We start from the raw sequence: 25655 nt of genomic DNA, 5'->3' as shown, positions 1-25655 counted from the left end.
CACTTCTGGGAGAGAAAAGTGATGGTGAAAATGGATGGGGTAGAATCTGCAGAACAATGTGCCCTCCCCTCCTCTCTCACCCAGAAACTTCAGGGATGGACAAGATGAGGCCAGGCAGGGGGCTTGAGTTCAGGTTGAGATGTTGCTTCTGATGCCTTTGGCCCCAGCACATGGGGACTGCGGGGGCCTGCATATTGAGAGGAGGGTAGAGCGTGGGAGTCTCCTTTAGCTGTATGTGATGGAGGCCACTGGTGGGAGACTCCAGTGCAGAAGGGTAGGAGGGAACCAGGAAGCATCAGGTTAGCCCTGGAGAGTTGGGGCCTGTCAGGTCTGAGGGATCATCTGCAGATAGGATGGGTCATGCTGCAGGGGAGCAGTAGGACCATCAGAGATTCATTTGTTATAAATGCGAAGGAGGGCATCTGAACCATCAGGTTAGGGGCTGAGAATTACCTGGTTTTTCAAAGGAGGAACACCTTTGCTAGGCATTTTTACAGATTCAGTTCAGTTCAGTTCAATTCAGTTGCTCAGTTGTGTCCGACTCTTTGCGACTCCATGAACCACAGCATGCCAGGGCTCCCTGTCCATCACCAACTCCCAGAGCCTACCCAAACCCATGTCCATTGTGTCAGTGATGCCATCCAACCATCTCATCCTCTGTCGTCCCCTTCTCCTCCTGCCCTCAATTTTACCCAGCATCAGGGTCTTTTCAAATGAGTCAGCTCTTCCCATCAGGTGGCCAAAATATTTCAGTTTCAGCTTCAACATCAGTCCCTCCAGTGAACACCCAGGACTGATCTCCTTTAGGATGGACTGGTTGGATCTCCTTGCAGTTCAAGGGACTCTCAAGAGTCTTCTCCAACACCACAGTTCAAAAGCATCAATTCTGTGGTGCTCAACTTTATAGTCCAACGCTCACATCCATACATGACTACTGGAAAAACATAGGTTTGACTAGAGGGACCTTTGTTGGCAAAGTAATGTCTTTGCTTTTTAATGTGCTGTCTAGGTTGGTCGTAACTTTTCTTCCAAGGAGTAAGCGTCTTTTAATTTCATGGCTACAGTCACTATCTACAGTGATTTTGGAGCCCCCCAAAAGAAAGTCAGCCACTGTTTCCACTGTTTCCCCATCTATTTGCCATGAAATGATGGGACCAGATGCCACGATCTTAGTTTGAATGTTGAGCTTTAAGCCAACTTTTTCACTCTCCTCTTTCACTTTCATCAAAAGGCTCTTTTTAGTTCTTCTTCACTTTCTGCCATAAGGGTGGTGTCATCTGCATATCTGAGGTTATTGATATTTCTCCCGGCAATCTTGATTCTAGCTTGTACTTCTTCTAGCCCAGCGCTTCTCATGATGTGCTCTGCATAGAAGTTAAATAAGCAGGGTGACAATATACAGCCTTGATGTACTCCTTTCCCTATTTGGAACTAGTCTGTTGTTCCATGTCCAGTTCTAACTGTTGCTTCTTGACCTACATACAGAGGTCTCTCAAGAGGCAGGTCAGGCGGTCTGGTATTCCCATCTCTTTCAGAATTTTCCACAGTTTGTGGTGATTCACATAGTCAAAGGCTTTGGCATAGTCAATAAAGCAGAAATAGATGTTCTTCTGGAAGTCTCTTGCTTTTTTGATAATAGAGTGGATGTTGGCAATTTGATCTCTGGTTCCTCCGCCTTTTCTAAAACCAGCTTGAACAGCTGGAAGTTCACATTTCATGTACTGTTGAAGCCTGGTTTGGAGAATTTTGAGCATTACTTTGTTAGCGTGTGAGATGAGTACAATTGTGCAGTAGTTTGAGCTTTTAGCACACAGAGTCGGACATGACTGAGTGACTGAACTGGACTTCTGACACCAACTGCATTTTGATTGTGCTTTATATATCTCTTAAAATTTAGTTTGTTGTTCCATTGTAGTATCTGTATTCATGCTCTGTCTATAATACTAAGGGCTAGATTCTTATGTAGACCTTTTCTACAGATGCCTAGTAAATTGTTGTCAAATATGATATCAATCCAGGTTTCTTGTCAAGTCTCTCAGAAACTCCTCAGATCACCTTTGCAAAACAATGCTCCCTTCAGCCTGATTCCCCAGCCCCACTTTATTTTCCTTATAGAAAACTTCATACTGGACATAAGTATTATTTTATCGTCTGTCTGCTGCACAGAATGTATGACCTGTGAGGGCAGGCACTTTGTTTCATTTATTGCATCATCCTACCCCCAGTGCCTAGGACTATGCCTGATCCAGAGTAGGAGTTGAATAGATACACGTGGCCGAAAGTGAAAGAAATACCAACTGAGTATATATATCAAAATACTGTTTAATAATTCACTGACTCTATCATTATTTAGCTGCAGGACATAGAGCAAATTGTTAACCTACAATAGGCATCATTCTATAAAATCAACAACATTGTTAAGAACAGAATCACTGAGGTCTGGTGGCATTCCATTATTCTCACAGTAGAAAGTGAGAAAGACCATAAAGAAAAGGACTTTAAATAAGTGAATGTGTGAGAAGAGAATGCTGCAGGCCTCGCTGAAGGAGCTCCTCTTGGTGAAGTTCAGTAAAATGAAAAGCATTACTGCGGAGATATAGATGCAGAACGCAGGGCTGCCTTCACACTCCTGCACCTGTCTACAGTGCTCAGGGAGAGGTTCAAATTAGGCAGCGTGAGGCCACTGTAGAGACGCTGGGCTGCCTGAGAAGAGGCTTCCAGGGAAGAGGAAAGGCAAGCTGAAAGAGGAGACAGAGAGAGAGAGAGAGAGAGAGAGAGAGAGAGAGAGAGAGAGAGAGAGAAAGTTTTATCCATACAAAGAACCACACTAGTTCTACATTTATTAATAATTTATGAGAAAAACCTCTTTATTCCCCAAAGCAGACTAGCTTCTTATCTATCTTGTATCGCCACAGGACTTTGCTCTTCTGATCCTAGAACACATTACTGTGTCTAGAGTTGCAAGCTCCGTGCTCTTGCCTCCTGGAGCCCACTCCAGTGTCTCCCCTCCCCGAGGCCTGCGAGTCTGAGAAAGGCACGGTCTTTCTGTCTGCCTTCTCTGCATCAGCCTACTTCAGTATCCTTTCGTGTCTGTCTTTGTCTCTGTCCACCACCGCCCCCAACAGATATTCATATATTTTACGTTTAATTAATAATAGGAAATAGCCCAAATTTAAGTTATTTGAAGGTTCTAGGTTGGTTCTCGAAGGCAATGGCACCCCACTCCAGTACTCTTGCCTGGAAAATCCCATGGGCGGAGGAGCCTGGTGGGCTGCAGTCCATGGGGGTCGCTAAGAGTCGGACAGGACTGAGCGATTTCACTTTCACTTTCCTGCATTGGAGAAGGAAATGGCAACCCACTCCAGTGTTCTTGCCTGGAGAATCCCAGGGATGACGGAGCCTGGTGGGCTGCCGTCTGTGGGGTCGCACAGAGTCGGACACGGCTGAAGCGACGTAGCAGCAGCAGCAGCAGGCTGGTTCTGAGTATAGAAACTGACCCCAGGCGGAGGTTTTGAAATTTCCCAAGTAAGACACCAAATAAAAGACATGGCTATCTAACAAGCAAGCAGTGACACTTTTTTTTTTTTTAAACAAAAATAAACTTGGGAATTTTAGACCGTGGTCAAAGACGCAATCTTCTAGACGGCAGTGACTGTCTGGTCTTCCAAAAAGATGCGCATGCACCGTGACGTCCGAGCACTGGGTGAGGCCCACGTTCCTGCGGCCACGGAGCGGAGGAACATCCCCCACGCCAAACTCGGAGTCCTACACTGTTCCCGACGGCCTCCTCGCTGCACGAAGGCCAGACTTTCCCCGGTGCCCTGCGGAGCCGAACCCCCTCCGGGTTTCAAAGCAGCGGCGGCCGGGCTCCACCCAGGCTGTGAGGACTGGGAGCAGCCGCGCCCCACGCAGGCGCACTGAGGCCCGAGGCGGTCGGGGGCGCGCAGGGGCGGTGCGGGGAGCGCCCGGCAGGGCTGGGCTGGGCCGGGCGGGGCCCGACCGAGCCGCTGTGTTTCCGTTGCCTGGAGCCGCCAGCAAGCAGCTGCCGCGGTGTCCTCCGCTCACCCTCGCCGGCTCTGCGCGCCCCGTCGCTCTCCCCGCAGTTCGGGTCTGGGTGAGTGAACGCTCGCCGCGCCCGCAGAGGGAGCGGGGGCGCCGGACGGGCGCGGCCGCTGGGCCGACAGCGGTCTCCGGTTGTGGGGAGGACGGGGCGCCGGGGGGCTGTCTGGGCGCCTCGAGGAGGTGTCTGGCCCGCTGAAGCCGCGGTCTTTTTCTTCTGTTGCAGTCCTGTGTCGCTCACCTTCTCCTGACCTGGGCAGGCGCCATGGCACAGGTAAGGGCCGTGCGTCCCCGCGCAGCGCTCGGATTTACCAACTTTGTAAACTGCTCAGGAGTTCCAGAATTTGTTGGAAAGTCAGAAAAGTTTAGGAGTAAACTGAATCTGCCTGCGGGCAATCTTCTATTCCCGTTTCGTTCCCCCTTTGCTCCCCTGACTGGGAAAAGTCCACCGGAACCTGCTCCCACCCGGTGCTGCAGCCCGCGGGCGCAGCCGCCGGTGACGTGGCCGGATTTTTGTGCGCTTTTTTTTCGTGAGTAAATGTGTGAAAGGGAGCCTTTCAGAAAGCTCAGAGTTGCTGAAGTTAGAACCAAAGCAAATGCAGCTCACTGGCCATGTGATGCGAACGCATTTCTTTTTTCTTTTGATTTTATTTTCTGTAACTTTTTTGTACTTCAATACTAGGGGTGGGCGTTGGCTTTTTCTAGTAGAGTTGTAGTGGAGCTTTTTCCTATTGCTCAACCTAGCCTCACCCAAAGGAACTGATTCCACCCGGCCCCATGCCAAAAGATTAAACCAAAGAGCTGCTTTTCCTAAGTAACGAACTCGTGCAACGAGTTCTGAATTGAATCTGCCTTGGGACTGTTTCAGAATTTGATTACCTAATAATATTGCTTTCTTTGCTGTGCATACATTTATCAAAAGTGTAGGGAAGAGAAAGTCGTCTAAAGACTGTGTCATACAGTCTTCAATATACAGTGAATAAAAAAATCGATACTTAAGACAGCTCCACCCCGAAACTAATTTCACAGAGCTCATCGATCTAACTGGCTTGTTAAGAGTCCAGAAACTTTTATTTAAACAAGTGTTTAAACTGCTCAAACAATGCCCTCTTTCATGTATAGTTCACTTTAAAAAAAAATCAGATCGACTTACCAAAATTGAAAGTTTTCATAGTCTTCTCCAAGAGAAAATGGGAGGATTAAAAGAAGTTAGTAATTTTATTAAATTTATACAGTACTTCCATTCTTCCTCTTTTGCACTTAAGAATTACAGCAAACCAATTCTCATATTACTTCAAGTGGAAACTTTGGTTTAGATTCTTAACCATGTAAAGGATACTTTTATATGGGATTAACTTCGCTGAGAATTATTTTTCCTATCTTGATATGCTGGTGTCGATGTAAATGATGATTTCGCAAGCATCAGAGAATAATTCTCTTTATTTTAGCTCATTCGGCTGTTTCTCTTATCTCTTTTGTAAGATTACCCGGTGAGTCCTGAAGTTTTCCAATCAATTCCTTTAATTATGTAGACTCCTTACCCAAAATAGCATAAATGAACACATTTTTCCAAATGTGGATATTAATAATTGCAAAGAATATTATTGTAATTACATTAATTAAAAATAATGTAAAAGCCTTTGTATATGCAAAACCTGGGAGATTGGTGACTTGTATTATAGAATTTTGTATGTGATCTCTATTACAATATAACAGGACTGTTTTCTAGCCAAGTCAGTGTTTAGTTATCATAAAAGTTACAAGTAATGTTAAGAAATACAGTGTTGAATTTTACAGTAACTTTGTTATTATCCTTGGAAACCATGGAAGTGAAATAGTTTGTTAGAATATTTAAGATGGGAGTTTTGTTGGCTTTGTACTTAACATTTGATGGTGTGCAGAATGTGCACATTATGGAATTGCACTTTGCTGCTGCTGCTAAGTCGCTTCAGTCGTGTCTGACTCTGTGCGACCCCATAGACAGCAGCCCACCAGGCTCCCCCATCCCTGGGATTCTCCAGGCAAGAACAGTGGAGTGGGTTGCCATTGCCTTCTCTGGGAATTGCACTTTAACTGTCTAAAATTCCCTTTGGGCTCTGACGTAATTGTAGGAAAGCTGAAGTACTTCAGTGTTAGGTTTCAAACAGTTTCCATGGTAGTTCCATTTGTTGATGTGTGATTTGGGAACCAGAGGCCTCCACTCTGTGGCCATCTGTAGAGTAATGGAATCATGCCTGAGTTGAGGAGGTGCACATTCTGGCAATTTAAAATGTATTATTAAATGTGAGTGTCTCTTATTTACTGAAAAATGAAAATTCATCCTCCCACAGTAGTAATGCTTCACGGTTATGAACTAAATCTTCCATACCAATGGTTTTCTCTTTTCACTTAATATTGAGACCACCCTGCAGATAACAGCAGATACCCAGGAATCAGTTATCACATACATAAATGAATGTCATGACTGTTTTATTAAGAAAAACAGTATTGATAGATCTTTGACAGATAGTATTGATGAGTCTTTGACAGATACCCTGGAGTTTCTTTTTGTATGTAAACAAATACTAGGGATATTTTATACTCTTGTGTATATTTATATTAATAACATTAATATAATTCATATCAATGCCCCCCTTTTAGTTAAATTTTACCCTAATGATGTCAGTGTAGGGAGACAGAGCTGTAGCAAATGTTGGAAACTACTTAAAAAATGACATGATGTATACACAGTGGAATACTACTCGGCCATGAAAAGGAACACATTTGAGTCAGTTCTAATTAGGTGGATGAACCTAGAGCTTATTATACACAGTGAAGTAAATCAGAAAGAGAAAGATAAATATTGCATGCTAATACATATGTATGGAATCTGGAAAGATGTCTGATGAGTTTATTTGCAGGGCAGCCGTAGAGACGCAGATATAGAGAATAGAGCTGTGGACACAGGGACAGGGGAGGGGAGGGTGAGATGTGTGGAGAGCGTCATGGAAGCTTACATTACCATGTGTAAAATAGGCAGCCAATGGGAATTGCTGTATGGCTCTGTATCAACCTAGAGGGTGGGCTGATACAGAGCATATGTATACCTGTGGCTGATTCATGTTGAGGTTTGACAGAAAACAACAAAAAGCAATTATCCTTCAATTAAAAAATAAATAAAAATTTTAAAAAGTGACGTGATGTTAGATAAATGCATGTGGAGTTAGAGGCATTTGTGGGGCAGCTACTACTTGAGCTCTGACCTCTTTCTGGTCCTAATCCTTGTCCATTAGTATTGAAATATTTGAGATTCAGCCGTTTAACTGTTACAGGCGAGAAGTGGTCTGTCCTGAGGCTTCCCAGTTTTTCTCAAAGAGAGCACACTGGATAACTGTAAACTTCTCATGACATACAAGACGAATATAAATTACAAATGTGCCTGTGTGTAAACAATACCTGGGTAATATTTACTTTTTCTTTTTTATGTTTGAAACTATTCATTTGGATGGTTTTATATTTATATGGTTTGAAACCACAGCATTCGTGTTATTTTCACATAAAGTGCCAAATGAATAATAAATTATGATTATTGGATCAGTCACATAATCTACTGTGTTAACTTTGGGTACAAGCTGGTTGAAGACATTTACTAAGGAATAACCAAAGAGCTGTTAAAATTGCCTGAATTACTGTATATAGTAAGTATTTTTTAATGTTTTCTCACCTTTTTTCCTCTCAACAATCAACTTCTGATTATAAAAGTGAATTTTTCATTATGTTTTAGGGTCATCTCTTTAATCTGATATGCCATATTTTGGGTTGGATTTCTTAAATAGAGTCCTGACCTATTTCTTTCCTCTGGCTTTACTTGCTTACACAAGTTTTTTTAAATCTTGGTATTTAGCTAGAACCAAATTCCTTCATAGATATTCTAATTTATTTAAGTATTTAAAATTACACTGTGTACTTCTGTGTTCTTGGTTTGGAAAAATCAAGAGTTGGCTCTATTTCATAGACAAATGATCCATACAATACATTTTAATTCAACTTAAGCTTTTTATGTCATTTAGCTATCTTTTAAGATAATGAAACTTTAAAAAGTTAGATTTTTGACTGTCTAAACTTAGTTTTATTTATAATGTTGTTTACAAAGAGTTAATATCTTCAGGGCATTAGGAATATCATGAAGCAAAAGGAGGCTGTATACTTTTTGGCTGGAAGCTTCATGAACATCATAGTTATCAGCCTGATTCACGTTTAAGCTCTCCAAGATTTGAATAAGAAATTGTTTTGGTTGGCTTGACATCTTTGCTCAGTGATAGTTGACAAAGGCCCTGTGCAGAGTAAGCACTATCAATGGAAATGGAGAAATTTGAAATGACCTTCATTCCAGAGGAGCTGGCTGGATTTTGAGTGCCTTCTTTCATGCCATTCACTTTAAGGTCAAATCTCTCTGTAGTTACTCCCTTGGTGGTTCTTAGGCTAGCTTACTTGTTTACCCATAGCCTCTGCTGCTTTGGGTTAGTCTCTCTCAGTTCCTAATTCCTTTGACTCTGGTCTTCATTTTGGATGCTGAGAAAGAACTCAATCCCAAGCTGTTTGACAGTTTTGCAAGCCACTAAGCAAGTCATTTTTGTTGTTCAGTTGCTAAGTTATGTCCGACTCTTTGTGACTCTATGGACTGCAGCATGCCAGGCCTCCCTGTCCTTCACTATTTACTGGAGTTTGGTCAAACTCATGTCCGTTGAGTTGGTGATGCCATCCAACCATCTCATTCTCTGTCACCCCTTCTCCTCCTGCCCTCAGTCTTTCCCAGCATCAAGGTCTTTTCCAATGAGTCAGCTCTTCGCATCAGGTGGCCCAAGTATTGGAGCTTCAGCTTCTGTATCAGTCCTTCCAATGAATATTCAGAGTTGATCTCCTTTAGGATTGACTGGTTTGATCTCCTTGCAGTCCAAGGGACTCTCAAGAGTCTTCTGTAGCACCTCAGTTCAAAAGCAGCACTTCTTCAGCACTCAGCCTTCTTTATGATCCAACTCTCACATCCATACATGACCTCTGGAAAAACCATAGCTTGACTATACCGACCTTTGTTGGCAAAGCAATTTGTTGTTTGTTGTTCAGTAAACCTAATTCTCTTATGTTGAGCTAGTGTCCCTTTGACACAGGTGGCAAGTTAGAGGTCTAGTTCTGAAATAAAATTTATTCATATAACCTACATACTATTCTAAAACTTCACAAATATATCAGTTGATTTTTTTTTTAAACAAAAATTAGTGCTCCTAACACCTTTGCTTTGTGTTTTATGGACTCGTCTATTGGTTTGTAGAATATGTAAATCTATAAGCAGTTGATTATTTGAAAGGAGTGCATATTCCAATCGGTGTTGTTTTATTTGGACTCCAGTTCCTAACTGTTGTCTTTACTTTGCCATTCATGCACATATTTGTGAACATTTGGAGCTTTTGAGTTCCTCCTCTGTGCCAGTATTCTTAGAGGCGGGATATATAAAGAATGGAACTGAGATTTATTGATACAAAGCTGCCATTGTCCTTTGTGTTTGGTGCTCACTGTACAGTTTTGGAAATAAGTATTACTGTTTCCGTTTCACAGAAGAGGAAACGGAGGTTCCTTAGCTGGTGTTAGTCATAGGGGACAAAAGAGGAAAGGCATGATACCTTGAGGCAATAAGAGCAAAAGCACATGCTCAGGGCTTTAGAGGAGTTTGGGAGGCAGGGCCCAGCGCTGCAGGCAGTCTGGTTCTGCTGGATTGAAGGGGCTGGCAGGTGGGGTGATGGAGCCTGCCTTGGGAAAGGGTGCTGGAGAGGCTGTCCAGGAGCAAGAGTTAACATGGGCCATTCTGTAGGGAGTGGGGGGCTATCGTAGAGTCAGAGGCTGGGCTGTGCCACGGTCAGGTTTGAATTAACCAAGATGGCCCCCAGGGTCATGCCCGGATGGTGGTGTGGGAGTTGAGGAGGGGAGGGGAGGCTGGACGGCTACTTGGGGATCTGTTGCTGTAACCACTGTGAAATTTTAAGATTTTAACCTAGGCAGTAGCTGGGACTTTGGGTAGGAGGGGACTGTAGGAGAGAGTGGGCAAATTAGATGCATGAATGAATGGGGATTAGTGAAGGGCCACCACCCTTCAAGATGAGTGGCTTGCTTGATGAAGTGGTAGATTGTGTTTTTCTTTTGAGAAAGGAATGCAGGTTTGAGGTGAGAGAAAAACAGTTCGTAGATTTGTTTACCTTGAGTTCTTTATAAAATATTTAGGTTGTGTAGTGGGTGTATATGATTTTACCCTCTTTCATCTCTATAGGTCATCCGTTTGTTTATGTATAAGGGCTTCCCTGATAGTTTATCTGTTAAAGAATCCACCTGCGGTGCAGGAGACCCTGGTTTGATTCCTGAGTCCGGAAGATCCGCTGGAGAATGGATAGGCTACCCACTCTAGTATTTTTGGGCATCCCTTGTGGCTCAGCTGATAGAGAATCCCTCCTGCAATGTGGGAGACCTGGGTTCCGTCCCTGGGTTGAGAAGATCCCCCGGAGAAGAGAAAAACTACCCACTCAGTATTCTGGCCTGGAGAATTCCGTGGACTATAATCTTTCATCTCTATAGGTCATCCCTTTGTTTATGTATTATTTATCTCTTCTTGCAACTAAAGATTTGAAGCTTATTTTCTACCTCTGTTTTCTGTCTCTTGTTTCAATGCAAAAGGAAGTTGTGAATCCATGTACACTCTTCTCTAATATGAGAAATCTATAAACTTGATTATTTTCCGAAGCTTTGGTGAGAATGAATTGGTTAGTAAAATAGGTATTCATGTGCTGTGTGCAAAATGGCCCATTGAACAACTAGATATAATAGCCCCTTCATCAGAGGTTAATGAATTTGCTCACTTAACTGATTCAAACATATCACCATTATTCATAGACAGTTAAACTTTCCATTTTATTAGTATTTGCCAAGGGAAGGCATTCTTACAATTAGCAAGGCGGTAGCCATAGGTGCATTAAAGAAATACAACAGAAGTCTGACTTATATTGACAAAATCTTTATTAAGTTACTAAAGCTTTTCTTCTCCTGTGTGTGCATGTGGGCCCAGTTGCTTCAGTTGTGCCTGACTCTTGGCAGTCCCATGGACTGTAGCCCGTCAGCTCTTCTGTCCATGGGATTCTCCAGGCAAGAATATTGGGGTGAGTTGTCATGCCCGCCTCAGGCGTCTTCCCAACCCAGGTATCAAACCTGCACCTCCTCCATTTCAGGCGGATTCTTTACCGCTGAGTGTAAACTACTTTATAGAGATGCTTTTTTTACTTACACCTAACATTCAAAGCGGAGAAGGCACTGGCACCCCACTCCAGTATTCTTGCCTGGAAAATCCCGTGGATGGAGGAGTCTAGTAGGCTGCAGTCCATGGGGTCACTAAGAGTCGTGTCACTTTCCCTTTTCCCTTTCATGCATTGGAGAAGGAAATGGCAACCCACTCCAGTGTTCTTGCCTGGAGAATCCCAGGGACGGAGGAGCCTGGTGGGCTGCCGTCTGTGGGGTCGCACAGAGTCGGACACGACTGAAGCGACTTAGCAGCAGTAGCAGCAGCAGCAACAGCAACATTCAAAGGTCAAAGGTAGTTGAAAAACTAGACAAAATGGAAGGAAACAAAAAGGAGCATGAAAGGGAAAGGAAGGTACATGAAACTTAACAGTGGCGATAGTTTGAATTGGAGACTTTGAATTGTAGTTTTTACCTGTTTTGATGGCATTGCGTAATGGCGAAGATAAGGGCTTGATATCTTGTTTCTGAGCCCTCGTGATAGGTGTTTGTCCTGTACCTCTCACTACTCTTGGAGAGTCTGCTTTTTTCTGATATTAATTTACTTTGTGTCTCAAATCATGATCATGCTGCCGTGGCTTTTCCCTCTTTTCTTGCTTATCTCATTTCTTTCCCAGTACAGTAATTTTCAGTTTTTTTCCCTCTGCTGATCTCTGAGTCCCATTATCACAGGAAATATTAATGGGCCTACTCTGTACTTTGTCTGTTAGATGAGACCTAAGCTGCTCTGACTCGAGAGGAAAGGCAGGACTCTGCCCTTGGCCTTCCACCCTTGCCCTTTCTTGGTGGCCTCCAGAAGGCTTTTTGCAAAACCTGAGCCTCAGAAGAACCATACTTAAAACCCACTGTACAGCTGCTCAGCTACAGGGCTTTGCTTAATGATTTCTGGCTCAATTAATACTATGTGGAATGGTTGGTAGGTGTTTAGGTATTGATTTCATAGAACTAGATGACAGACTTGAAGAGAGTTTAGTTCTCCTCTGTGCCTTCAGTTTAAAGTGTTCCAGACCCAGCTGAATGTTTTCTCATCTTTAAATTTGAAGGGGTATTTCTGTATTATTTTCTTGTGTCTTAAATTCTAGAAAAGCAACCCTCCACTTGTGTTTTGGTTTAATTTTATTCATTTTATTTTGCATACCTACACTTTGAAGGTAAAGAACTTTTTCATTTAGAGCAAACAAAAAACAAAGCCCACAAAATTATAGACCTAGAAGAATGGGTAATTTTGAAGTTTAGAGTTAGCAGAGTGAATTACATGTTTTGGCCACCTATTGTCTAAGCATATATGATAATTCCCTTGGTTATGGCACTGATGGCAGAGAATCAGGGTAAATGAGGTGAACTGAGGGCAGGTACAGGGAACAGTGGCTGCTTGCCCTTGGAATTCATCTGGGGAAGGTGTGCGTCTGGAACTTGAGGCTAGCAGCAATGCTAGGAAGCAGGGTAAGCCCTCTATGAGTCACTCAGAGTCCCGTTGGCCCAACATAGACGGTTTGGTGTGGGCGAGGGTGGGGATGGAGCTGGTCACGACTGTCCAAGCAAGGGTTCTGTCTGTGTGACTCATGTCCTGTGATTCACAGCTGGCCCCTTACTACTGCTGCGTGGCTTTCACGATGACTGATCAAGTGGAATGTAGCAAGAGTGTTCCCCAGTTTCTAGAAAACTCTCAGAAATACCACCAGCAGTTATTTCTTCTTCACAGTAGCTAAGACGTGAGGAAACACCCCTGTCTCTTTTTTCCATTCTTCACCTCATTTTCTTCAGGATCATGGGTCAAATGTCTCTCTTTTTTAAGGCAAACCCCTCCTGTCTCCTGTTCTTAATCTCTTCTGTATTTTTAACTTCTCTTTCTACTGGCAGCTTCTTCAGAGCCTGTAAACTGGATAAAGTACTTTTTAAAGTGTTTTTTTTAAAAATACATATATATTAAAAAAAAAACCCACCTGTTTGTAGGATGGGAGTTCACAGAGATGCTCTGCCTCTCAATTCAGTCATCGGTGTCCTTCAGCCAGACTTTCACCACCACCAGAGACCTCCTGGTTGCCAGACCCAGTGGACCCTTTCCGACCTTCTCTCTCACGTGGCTCACGCCCTGTTTGCACACTGCCTTTCTTCCTTTCCTTGCTTTGGCTTCTCTTCCATCACCTTTGGATTTTATCTTTTTGCCTTTGGGAGGCTGAGTAGCATCCTAGTCAAGAGCCCACAGTCCCATGGCCTGTGTTCCATCCCAGCTCTGCTTCTTGTTTGCTTGCCAGTCACTTGAGTGACCTGCCAAATCCTTCTAAGCCAGCGTGTTTCTTCATATGTGAAATGGGGTTTCACTGAGAGGACCCCGTGAAGCTCTGAGCTCATTGCTGCTCTCGCTGATATTATCTGCTCTTCTGATTGTCGATGACTTTCCCCTGTCCTCTGGCTCTTCTTTCCATTCCATTAGTATTGTCTTTGGTGACAGGCGCCACGCACAGCTCCAGTTACTGCTGATGTGCCCCAGCAACTGACAAGCCTGCTGTTGGTTCAGTTTGTGGAGAAAGGCAGAACCAGCCATCCTCTTCCCTTTTCAAAAAGCAAGTCATCCCAAATGGTTTCCTTCTCCTTTTTCCTGGCCCAGCTGCCGTTTCCTTTCCATCTCCCCTGCTCCTGACTTCAGTCAGGTCTGTTTAAGCTTCTTCTGTTTAGTCATTTTTAAGCCAGTCCTTCTGTCTCCACTCTTGCACAGTTCTGTCCTGTTCTCCCGGCTGCTGCCCTGCGGAGTCAACTTTGTTCTTCCGTGGTTGCTGAAATGCCCTCCAGGGGCTTCCCTCCCCAGGGAAGTCTGGCTCAGTGGCTTCCAGCCTTCCTTTCCCCCGTGGTGATGACCTTTCCCTTCTTTGTGTTTCTCTCCAGTCTTCCTGCTTGCTCCAGTCTGTTGAAATGCTTAACCCCTTGTCCAAAGTGCCACGTTGGTTCCTCTCTCACATCGGTATGCCCCTTGAAATACCTGCCTGCCCTTCTCTGCTTTCCTGAGCCTGCCTGGCAAAGTCACAGGCATCTCTTCAGACACTGGGCGGAAGTTTTTCTTTCTTTGTTTTATTTTTGACATGTTTCAAACTTTTTATTTTATATTGGGATATAGCCAATTAAGAATGTTGTGATAATTTCAGGTGAACAGTGAAGGGGCTCAGCCATACATATACATGTATCCATTCTTTCCCCAGTTCCCCTCCCATCCAGGCTGCCACATAAAATTGAGCAGAGTTTGCTGTGCTATATAGTAGGTTGATCCATTTTAAATATAGCAACGTGCACACGTCTATCCCAAACTCCTTAGCTGTCCCTTGCTATGGGGAAGGTTTTCTAATTTCTTTTCTTCCCACTTTTCCCATCTTAGTCCCTCCTTTATGTGCTCACATCACCCTGATGGAACTTCTGTGTGAATATACTCTATTGCACTTGATTATTTACATGTCTATCATTTTCTCTTAGGGGATCATGACTTTTCCCTAGTGATAAGTACAGTACTTGGCATGACGAAGCCATTCATAAAATGGTTTTGAATGAATAAATAAGCAGACAGGTGAACTAAGTCATTCAAGTTCTCACATTGAGAAAATCCATGGTATTTATTCGTTTTTGTGATGATATTGATGGTATCTTTCTCACCGATTTGAAGTGGTCTTACTAAACAGAAATTGCAGTTGGACTTGAGAGAAATAACTTTCTTAACCTATACTAATTTTGAAGGGCCGTTTCCTCAAATTTTACCAGTTTTTCTCCCAACCTAATGCCTAATTTTTTTTTTTAATTACATTGAACCATTTGAAACTTCCTATATCCAGCCATTTCAGATGTTAGTTCCAAGTCCAGACTGTCACCTGTGCTTCCAACTGACTACCTGTAGATTGGAGTTTCCAGTGACCGCATCATTGGCTTATAGAACTCAGAGAAACATTTTACTTACTAGATCACTGGTTTATTATAAAAGGATACAACTCAGGAACAGCCAGATGAAGAGATACATCGGGCAAGGTATCTAGGAAAGAAAGCATCATGTGTCATTTATGGGGTCTGAAGAGCTCGGGTACCATAGTCCTTTATGTCAGTGCAGAAGAGAGTTCGGTGAGAGGTAAAGTGATAGATAAGTGATTTATTAGAATAGGATGCTTGTGAGGCTTACAAGTGGATGGGGGAGAAATGCCATGCCAAGAATTTACTGGGCTGCAGTTTTATAATCAAAGGAAAAGTGGGGAGACGGAGAAGACTTCTTTGTCTTCCTTGAGTAGACATCATATTTCCGTCATCAGCTTCTCCTCCAGGGTGGGCAGGGGAGTTTTCTCGTCACTATGTGGTCAAGCTAGGTCCACACATGATTGTTTTCCACGTGTGAGGAGAGGGTAGGGGTGGGGATGAAAGTTGGTACCAGTCAATAGTCTGGGTTGGGAGATCAAACTGGGAAACATCTCTTCCCTGGGATTATATACTTTTGGCCACATCTTTATAGCACTAAGGTCTTCCTGTAGGTTCTCTCAAGGCTAACTCTGTTTAGAGGAAAGAAGAATCTTCTTTCTTTGAATGAGAGAAAACTACTGTTAAAAAATTATTCTCACAGTTGTTAAAATGCAAGGAATACTTTCAAGACTATGGCAGTAAGGGTCATGACTATTTCAGTAGAAGAGAGAGATTCAGTTCAAGTGCACATATAGCAAAGGCGGCTGGGGATGTATAACCAATGAGCAGACTGAGGGTGCTACTGGGTGGGAAGTTACTAAGAGGAGACATCAAGGGCAGAGGGGTTCTTTTTGAACTGGCCTAATAGGATACTTGCTAAAGGCAGCCCACACATTCATACATCAAAGGTGGAAGAGGAGGAACTTGAACAGTTACTAAGTATCAGGGGGATTCTCTGTAAACTGACTCAGCAAGATTCTTGTGCAGCTGGGCTTGGCAGGCTGATGCCAGCACTTGTCAAAAAGAAGGCTCTGAGGTTTCTGTCTAAAGTTTGGTCAAGGAGAGAATCTGTCTCCTGAATCTCAAGTGCTACTTCAGGAGGTGTAATTCAGTGCACTGATGAGAGGTCACTGAGCTGACCTCTGGTGCTGTGTCCCCTGGAAGTTCTTCCCCAAGGATAGTGCTCTTTTTTCTGTCACCTTTTTTTTTGGTTGGTTGGTTGGTTGGTGTTATGATATTGTTGGCAAATGCAGCAGTTGGATGTTAAGGTAGAAGAGAAATTTTTTTCCTTGTAGGAGATTGCGCTTCCATGTCTTCATAATAAAACACAAGTGATTATGAACCAGACAAGTATTCTCAACCTCCATTCCTTGTAACTGTTTATTTCTCAGTTTTAGATGGAACCTTACCAGGAGTTGTGAGGTACTTCAGGGACATTTATTGGTAAAAATAAATCCTGGGAGCCTCCTTTTATCACAAGATAAAAATTTATGGCTCAGGATTAGTAAAGCCTTTGGATTTTAAAGATCTAATGATACTATAAACATTTTTAAAAATATTAAAATACTTGGATGATTAAAAGTACTATATATGATAAAATAGGAAACCTTATAAATAGAATATTCTAATAATTCTAATATATCTTTATAAAACTCTAAATTCAGAAATTTGTATTCTTCAGGCACATGAGCAATCGAGTATCTCTTCAGGTTTTGCCGAATCTTCAAATCCCTAAGAGATAGGACTAGATGTATTAAGAGCATCGCTTAGAGTTGAGTGCTTAGGGTAAGCTGAGCATGCATGCAGATCAAAGTGATGAGAGACTGAATGGGAAAGAAGCCTGTAGGGAAGCGCCCTCCGTGAACCAGGAGGTGCTGGTGGGGCTTGCTCACTGGGGCGGTGCCTGCAGGCGGGACACCAGCCTTCCCACTCCTGGGAGCTCAGGTGGGCCTGGAGAACCCATGTGCTGAATCAGTGCACTGCTGATCCACGTTGTAATGGTGTATTTCCCATTTCAAATGAAGCTATGTATCTTACCAAATTAATGTAAAGTCTGAACATGATACAGAGGAAATTTATGCTGTTTGTGGTCTTAGTCATGCTGTTAATAATAAAAAATGTTCCCTCACCAGGTTCTCAGAGGCACCGTGGCTGACTTCCCTGGATTCGATGAGCGGGCCGATGCAGAAACTCTTCGGAAGGCCATGAAAGGCCTGGGTAAATTCAGCCTTCTTTTTGTTCTAAAAAAAATGTGACACTTGTTTTTCTGAACAAAAAATCTTGTTTTACAGTAAGACTAATTTTAGAATATTTTGAGCTGAATGTACATAGAAGGAATAGGTAATTAAGAACAAAAATAATGACTAACCATCCCTAGTATTCAGCCTGTAGAACTGGACAGGAGTTAAATCCAGCCTCTTTATTTTTTTAGCTTTTCAACTTTACCTGCACAGTAGCTGATTGAGTAAACAAGCAGACATATCTGAGGGTGATGAGATGTGTAGCCCTTTTGCTCTCAGTGTCCGATCAGATATCTGGTTCTGTAAGTGTCTTACATCCCACTGTCTTCTCTTTTGCTGTGTGTGTGTGTGTGTGTGTTTTCTTTTTCTTTTTTTGCCCTTTTGGAAACCTCGCACCATGGGAATTCCCACAGATAACTGCTTCCCTCGTCCTCAGGCTCGTCCTACACTAATTCCATGTGAAGGGCTCCATCTTTCTCAGTCCTGATGCTCTGACCCCAGCACTCTGCGTTCTGAACGTCTCGTGAGGTCTCCTGCTGTAGCAGGGTCAGGTGCAGGCCTTCCAGCCTTGCACGGCCTTCCCTGGCGTTCCAGCCCACTTTCTCCGCCAGCTCGCCAGCTCACCAGCTCACATCACCGCCTGGTGTGTCCCCTGATCCAGCTGCTCTCTGGTGATGAGGAAAGATCTGCATCTTCCTACTGCTGAGCTTTCCCTGAATTCTAAAAGCCAGTTTCCCTTCTTTATATCACTGCCTGTCAAAATCTTTTCATCCTTTAAGGCTCTTTTGGGTGGGATTTACCTTTTCCAAGAAGCTTTCCCCAAAACTGTCTTCCACTACTTGTCAGCTTAGAGAACCTCCTCTGAACCCCCGTGTAACACCTGGACCTCTCCTAAGGTCCTTGTCACATTCTACCTTGCTGCTGCTAAGTCACTTCAGTCGTGTCCAACTCTTTGAGACCCCATAGACGGCAGCCCACCAGGCTCCCCAGTCCCTGGGATTCTCCAGGCAAGAACACTGGAGTGGGTTGCCATTTCCTTCTCCAATGCATGCAAGTGAAAAGTGAAAGTGAAGTCGCTCAGTCGTGCCCGACTCTTAGCGACCCCGTGGACTGCAGCCCACCAGGCTCCTCCATCCATGGGATTTTCCAGGCAAGAGTACCGGAGTGGGGTGCCATTGCCTTCTCCAACATTCTACCTTAGCTTGTGATTATTTGTATTTTTTTTCCCTACATTGTTTGTAACTTGAAACCAGGGTCTGTATCTTTTCTCCTTTCTCAATATCCTGTAACTCCCAACACGTTGTGCCTTGTGAAGAAGTGTTATTTGAATAACTTTCGTTTCAAGAAAAAATAGGTGCACTAGTTTTTAAAAAGTGAGGAGGATTTTTGCATCTACTTTATCATGTTTAGGGGTAGTGTGCATTGTTGGAAATAGTAACATTTTCATATTGTAAATTTTGCATTTTAATAAATGGTTTAATAAAATATTTTTTATGAGGCAAGGAATTGAAGTGACTGGGGATCTGGTTACAAAGGTTTTTGAGAGAGGGGGCATAGGAGCCAAGGTGTAATGGTTTGAACATAATTGCAGGCACGGATGAGGAGAGCATCCTGACTCTGTTGACATCCCGCAGTAATGCTCAGCGCCAGGAGATTGCTGTGGCTTTTAAAACTCTGTTTGGCAGGGTAAGACCATACTTCCTCCCAAGGTAGAACTGTGAGAGCAGTTTATCTTTTAAGACTGGTTTGAAAATCTACTGATATTCTTTTGTAAATATCATTTATTTTATGATCCTGACATCCTGTTCCCCCTTTTTTTCTTTTCTAGTTTCTTAGTTATGAGCTGTTGGTTAAGATGCTCACCCAGCTTACCTTCATGTGATTGATTTTCCTTGTTTGACACCATAAGTCGCTGAAAGATCTCATGGTGCTAACAGCCCTCTTCCCTTCTGTGTTTCACACTCAGGATTGTTGTATTATCTCCCAGGTGTAAACCTGTATTGCAGCGTGTTTTGTTATGACGCAGTCACAGTCTGGTTCCGTTGGAGTGATGTTTTAATAAAGGATTTTTAATTCATTGGTTTAAATATTCTTACTTGATTAACAACTCAAAGTAAAAACTAAATTTGTTACTAAGTGAATTAGTACAGACATGAAAAGCTGAATGTACTTTTGTTATTCTGACAATTTTTGTTCATTATTTCAAGAAACAAATAAAAAGGGGAAAAAAAAGAAAGTATTTTAAACACAAGTTCTGGTTGCCTGTGTACTGAAACTGAAATGGATGCAAAATACTGCTTTTATCTTCGAAATTACACAGACAAGTTCCCCATAATAGCAACTGTCCTGCAGTAGTCAGGGGCATAGTAATGAACATATCTGTTATGTCCTGGAATACATAATCTGTTATGTTTTAGAATGTATTCTGTATTAGAACACAGTATGTTTTGTATTATACTATTATTGATATGGAGAGAAGAGAAAACATTGTTTTGTTTAGATTCGATAGGCCAAATTTTGTTCCTTGTAAAAATGCATTTATGATTTTTTGGGGGGGTATTTTTTTTTTGCAATAGACATGCTTCTCAGAACAGTATTTTTAAAATATTTTTAGCTTACTTTAAAAATAGTCAGTTTTTAAAATCTCTGAAAGTAAGAAAAACATCTTAAAAACAAATACCTTGACACATGAGTGTCTTTACTTTGCCCAAGTGGTAGGTTAGATTTCAAAAGTACAGCTGGCAAAGCTATAGGGTATTGTTTAGCTCATGCATCTTACTTGGAGATAGCAACATAAAGAATTCATTAGCACAAAGGGTTGTCGTTCCTGTTTAAGAAGAATCTCCTTAAAGTTTCTACCTGGTTCACAACTTTATATTTTCTGTCTACTAGGACCTTCTGGATGACCTGAAATCAGAACTGACTGGAAAATTTGAAAAATTAATCGTGGCTCTGATGAAACCCTCTCGGCTTTATGATGCCTATGAACTGAAGCATGCTCTTAAGGTAAAAAGATGAGTGCAAGGAATATTCTTGTCATGAATAATATTATTTTGTGTTGGTAATTACTTGATGGTGTTTTTTATATTAAACTGATTTCACTGAGGGTTTCTTGAAGGACAGAATTGTAGGAGGCAATAAGAAAAGGAGGGAAAACAATGATAAGTGTGTTATTTAACCCTTTTGTATAGTTAACTCAATAAGTGTTTTTTTTTTTTAATTTTTAATATATTTTACAGACTTTTATGTTTTATTTCATGCTTGTTTCCTAATTTTGAGATATGTTTTGAAAATGTTACAGATTAGTTATTCAGTCCTTTAGTTTGGAAAGTTACCTGATTAGGAAACAATATTGTCAATAGTTTTAGCTAAGATGAAGTTTTGAAGAGAACTTTGGAACTTTGAGATAAGAAAGATTTTCTAGTACCCTTTTGTACTTTTCTGTACTTCTGAATACTAAAGTGAAGCAGCTGGTAAGCTTGATATAATTTCATTGTAGCAAGTAACTTAAATGTATATTCCCTTGCCTGGTGTTTGGAATGTTGTATAAAATATGACTACATTGAATAATTTGTTTAGGTTTATGGGACTGGAAGTAACTCAGCCCTTAGTGTCTAGGTTTTGCATGAGCAAACTGAAATTAACAACTAGATCATCATGTAGCTCAGGTGGAGGGAAGAGAGGGCTTGTCAAGTTAGAACATTTCTATGCTGCTTCATTTTCTTACAGTGATTCTCTGGAATAAAGAAAATCTTTTTTCAGCCTTCTGAAATGTTAGTAGTAGCTAAAATTTTGCCAGAACATAAACGTAGTTTTTTTTCAGTGTTTCATTTTTGGTAAAGAAACAGAAATATAAAGAAATCAAGTCTTCAGTATGTTACCTTTTAAAATTAAGTTCAGCTGTGTCATTGCTTGTATCTTCTAGTTTAGCAATGTAGATAAGACTTTTGTCAGGAAGGAAAACAAACTACAATTACTTTTCAAAACTACAGACAGCAAGTGCCACTTCCTTTATAGTGACCCAATAACTGATTCCTAATAACTAAGCCGTGCTACATTTATTGTTACTTTCATTATAGAGTTTCCCTGTGATCCATAGAGCACTTAATTTGAGGGCAGAGTTGCTTATGTTTTGAGGTACATATGATATAAGTATCAGTGTTCGTCTGTGTAAATTTATGTAAATTTTTCATTTTAATATTTTACTATTTTTATTATTTCCTGTTTCATTAAAATGTTTCATTTTTAAACTATTTAGAATTAAACTGATAAAATTACAAATTTATGTGATCTGTTGTATATTAGGTATACACATAACATACAGTAAACATTTTTTATTAGACAAAAAATGATAAAATTGTCTTTAGAAAGAAAATATGAAATTTTGTATTTCTATAACTAATAGAACTCATATACAAGAAGTGAATGTTATATTGGATAATATTTCTGTATATTTGAAATTTTAATAACAGCTATTCTGAGAAAATCCTTTTCTTTTTAATCTTATTAGCATTTTTTTTTTTCTATAAAAAAATAAATCTCCAAACAGGGAGCTGGGACAGATGAAAAAGTCCTGACAGAAATTATTGCGTCAAGGACACCTGAAGAACTGAGAGCCATAAAACAAGTGTATGAAGAAGGTAAATGTTTCGGATTATATTTCCCTTCATTTCTACTGTCACTGTTCCATTTCTCTAAAGTGAATGCAGGAGGTAGACCATGCACAAATGGATGAGTGAGTGAATGAGTAAACAGATAAGCAACAGTTCAGAGTAGTTTCTTTTTCAGGAGGAAAAGACTGCCTTTTTTCTGTACCTGTAACTATTCTAGTATTTGTAAGAACCTTCTGATGAGGATGGAGCTTATTTTCACACAGGATTTACAGTCAGTGTAGGAATATACAGGTTGTCTCTTTTACACTAAATTTAAGCTGTAAGTGGTCCTTCTTCCTTAAAAATACTGCTTTATGTTAGTAGAAGTTATGGAGAAGGCAAGGCACCCCACTCCAGTACACTTGCCTGGAAAATCCCATGGATGGAGGAGCCTGGTAGGCTGCAGTCCACGCGGTCGCTAAGAGTCAGACACAACTGAGCGACTTCACTTTCAGTTTTCACTTTCATGCATTGGAGAAGGAAATGGCAACCCACTCCAGTGTTTTTGCCTGGAGAATCCCAGGGACGCAGGAGCCTGGTGGGCTGGTGTCTATGGGGTCGCACAGAGTTGGACACGACTGAAGCGACTTAGTAGTAGTAGTAGAAGTTAAAAGTTATTGAAAAGGAAACCTCGCCCAAATCAGAGGTGATAATGTCTGAGTACATGAACGTTGTTTTAGCTAAGCACAGTACTTGACTACTCTGCATTTTGACTTTTCTTTTTGGTGTATTTTTTTTTTTAATACATTTTTGGGTGTGTGTTGAAAAAAAAAAAATCTTTGATTTGATCTGAAGCATATCCTGTTAATGGAACCAAAAGAATGTAATGAAAGGTAGAAGTAGAGAGTTCTTTTCTCATCAGATTTTCCGTAGAGGACTCTGCCCTCTGCCTGGCTGAGGAGGATCAGACCATCCAGGCTGTCAGCTCAGTCAGTAGGCCTCCAAGCCTAGTGCCTGCGGCTTGGAAAACAGGTCCCTGTCTCACCATTAGTTTGTTCATCTTAGAAATGACACTGGAACCCAGCTAATTAGAACTGTGAAATCTGTGGCAACTAAATAATGACCTTTTGAAGTGCTGGGTCTTTCTTTCCTGTTCCTGTTTTTATCGTTGGATAGGTCCAAGCCACTAAAGCAAAGGGGCTATATGTATCTCAGCTGCAGCTGATCACTGTTGATTCTTACCTGGTATAATATTCAGATATCTCTTTGCGGGATGTTGACACTGGTGAGTGAGCCTTTGTACTGCTGGATGGCAGATGCGGTGCCCTAAGAGCATAGTAACTGTGTGTGGTCTGTCCATTCCCTGTGTTCGTGTGCACTAGCTCTGTGTCCAGCAGTGTACTGGCTGTCATGAAGGATGCAAAAGATGCTCCTGTCCTCAAGAAGTTTGCAGTCTGTTTAGGGGTTAGAAAAACTTCAAGAGTTACAGGCTAGTAAAGTTCAAAATGTGTTGAATGCAAGAATTCACTCAGAGAAGAGAAGTCATTGTGGCTTTGGGTCTTAAGGGAGGTTTCACAGTGCAGTCGGACACTGAGCCAGGGTTTGCAGGTGGGATAGGCTTTGCGTGGGTGAAGTGGGCATTTTCGGTCCCGTGCACCCTCTGAGTGCTGTGCTGTGGAGACAGGGTTGAGGGACAGAGAGAACCTGACTGGTGGGGGGATATGTACGTCCACTGTGGAGATAGGCTAAACGGAACAGCTGCAGTCAACCTCTGTTACAGGTGTTCTCGTACGGCTAGAGTAGAAGCTTGAGCTTGCTTCAAAGGCGCTGTAAGCTCCTGAGTGGATGGTGGGGTGACAAAAGGGACAATTGAGGGAGGGGGGAGACTTAAGAGACTGATTAGGTAGCCGTATTAGGGGAGGTAAGCTGGCCAGTTGTGGCTCAGCCTAGGTTGGTGGGAGGTATGAGGCAAATACATCGAAAGAGGAGAAATATTTAAAAGCATCTGATGGTTGATTATATATGTATAGGTGTTGGAGTAAAGGAAGGAATAAAAAATTCCTTCAAAGTTTTTGTATTTGAGCAACTGATTGAAATAGATATATATCTCTTTTGTACTTCTAGAAGTAGAAGTTTCAAGCTTTTAAAGTTTGTCTCCTTTCAAATAATGAAGTATTTAAATGCCTTGGAGTAACACCTTCAGTGGGCTCAGTGGTAAAGCATCTGCCTGCCAATGCAGGAGATGCAGGTCTGATCCCTGGGTTGGGAAGATCCCCCGGAGAAGGAAGTGGCAACCTACTCCAGTATTCTTGCCTGGAGAATTCCATGGACAGAGGAGCCTGGTGCGGTATCGTCCATGAGATCACGGAAGACACCATTAGCGACAGACTTTCACTTCAGTACCTTCAGTAGCTGTTCCTTTAATAGTAGCTGGTAGAGAGACAGTGAAAGGTGCCTCTAGACTTGTGCAAATCCTGGTTCTCCCCTTTCCTGTGGTTTTATGTTGAACAGCTGGAAATAGAGGGGGGAAAGACATGTTTAAAAATATCCCTGCTGTCTCTAAGAAATAACTCTGTTGTAGAGGAGAAATATCTTGTTAGGAAAAGGCCATTCCCCAAAGGAAAAAAACTCAGAATATTAGAGTTTATTAGACCTTAGGAGATGAATCATGTAAAATATTTGAAAGGAAAGCAAAGCAAAAATTTGAAGTTAAGATTGATTATATTTTAGAGGCTTTCCAGCACCATCTGGTATCTACAGATGAATAACTGCATTGGTTGAGAGCATTTCTTAAAAGACTAAGTCATGATTTAGGTTTGAACCAGATGCTTTTGGGAGACTGTTTTCATCCAGCCTGTCACTCAAAGCATTTACCCTTCAGTCTATAGAGCACTCAGAGAAGGATAAACTATTACGCTAATCAAATGTTTCTTCTTCCATGTCTCTTCCATTTGATTCACGTGGCAAGATACCCTTTTCTAGTTGACAGAAGCTGTAAATAAGTGACATTATTCTGTTGCAGAGTATGGCTCGAGCCTGGAAGATGATGTGGTGGGGGATACTTCAGGGTACTACCAGAGGATGTTGGTGGTCCTCCTTCAGGTATTGGCTAGAGACTGTTTGTGGTTTGACTAAAAATCTAAAGCTGGACCAGTCAGAAACTGGTTAAGTAAGGCCACTTAAAATTCTTGTAATTATTTCTGGTACTTGCTTGATTCTGGCTGTGTGGTGCCAGTGTGTGTTTGTGTTTCAGCATATCTGACCTGAATTCTTAATAGCTAACTCATAGTTGCTCCTTTTTTTTTAATACCACTATCCTCTTTTATTCATAGATTTTAAAACCAAAAGGGTTAGGTTGGTTTTGAACAGTGCTTGTGTGATAACCTAAAATATTGCAGAATTGGTAAGATCTTAATAAAAGCATATTATTCCTAAGAGAAAGAGCTTTATGTGCATAACTCTCTGGTGGAACTGTTGTTTTTTTTGAATGAAAATGCTCACGTTATCCAATAATGTGACATATCTC

The 25655-nt window shown here is 41.8% G+C and overlaps 1 protein-coding gene across 1 annotated transcript in view; it reads left to right on the top strand.

The window, feature by feature from the left end:
- The first annotated feature begins 3653 nt into the window (after window positions 1–3653).
- Window positions 3654–25655, top strand: part of ANXA5 (annexin A5) — a 33303-nt gene continuing 11301 nt past the window's right edge. The window contains exons 1-7 of the mRNA XM_070371923.1: window positions 3654–4114; window positions 4286–4333; window positions 17430–17514; window positions 19129–19223; window positions 20430–20543; window positions 22087–22177; window positions 25152–25231. Of these exons, the coding sequence (XP_070228024.1) occupies window positions 4325–4333; window positions 17430–17514; window positions 19129–19223; window positions 20430–20543; window positions 22087–22177; window positions 25152–25231 (474 nt within the window). The 5' untranslated portion in view covers window positions 3654–4114; window positions 4286–4324. The remainder of the gene's footprint in view (window positions 4115–4285; window positions 4334–17429; window positions 17515–19128; window positions 19224–20429; window positions 20544–22086; window positions 22178–25151; window positions 25232–25655) is intronic.

This window comes from Bos mutus, chromosome 6 (genome assembly GCF_027580195.1).
Source record: "Bos mutus isolate GX-2022 chromosome 6, NWIPB_WYAK_1.1, whole genome shotgun sequence".
Lineage (NCBI taxonomy): Eukaryota > Metazoa > Chordata > Mammalia > Artiodactyla > Bovidae > Bos > Bos mutus.
This window is presented reverse-complemented; position numbering and strand designations above follow the sequence as displayed.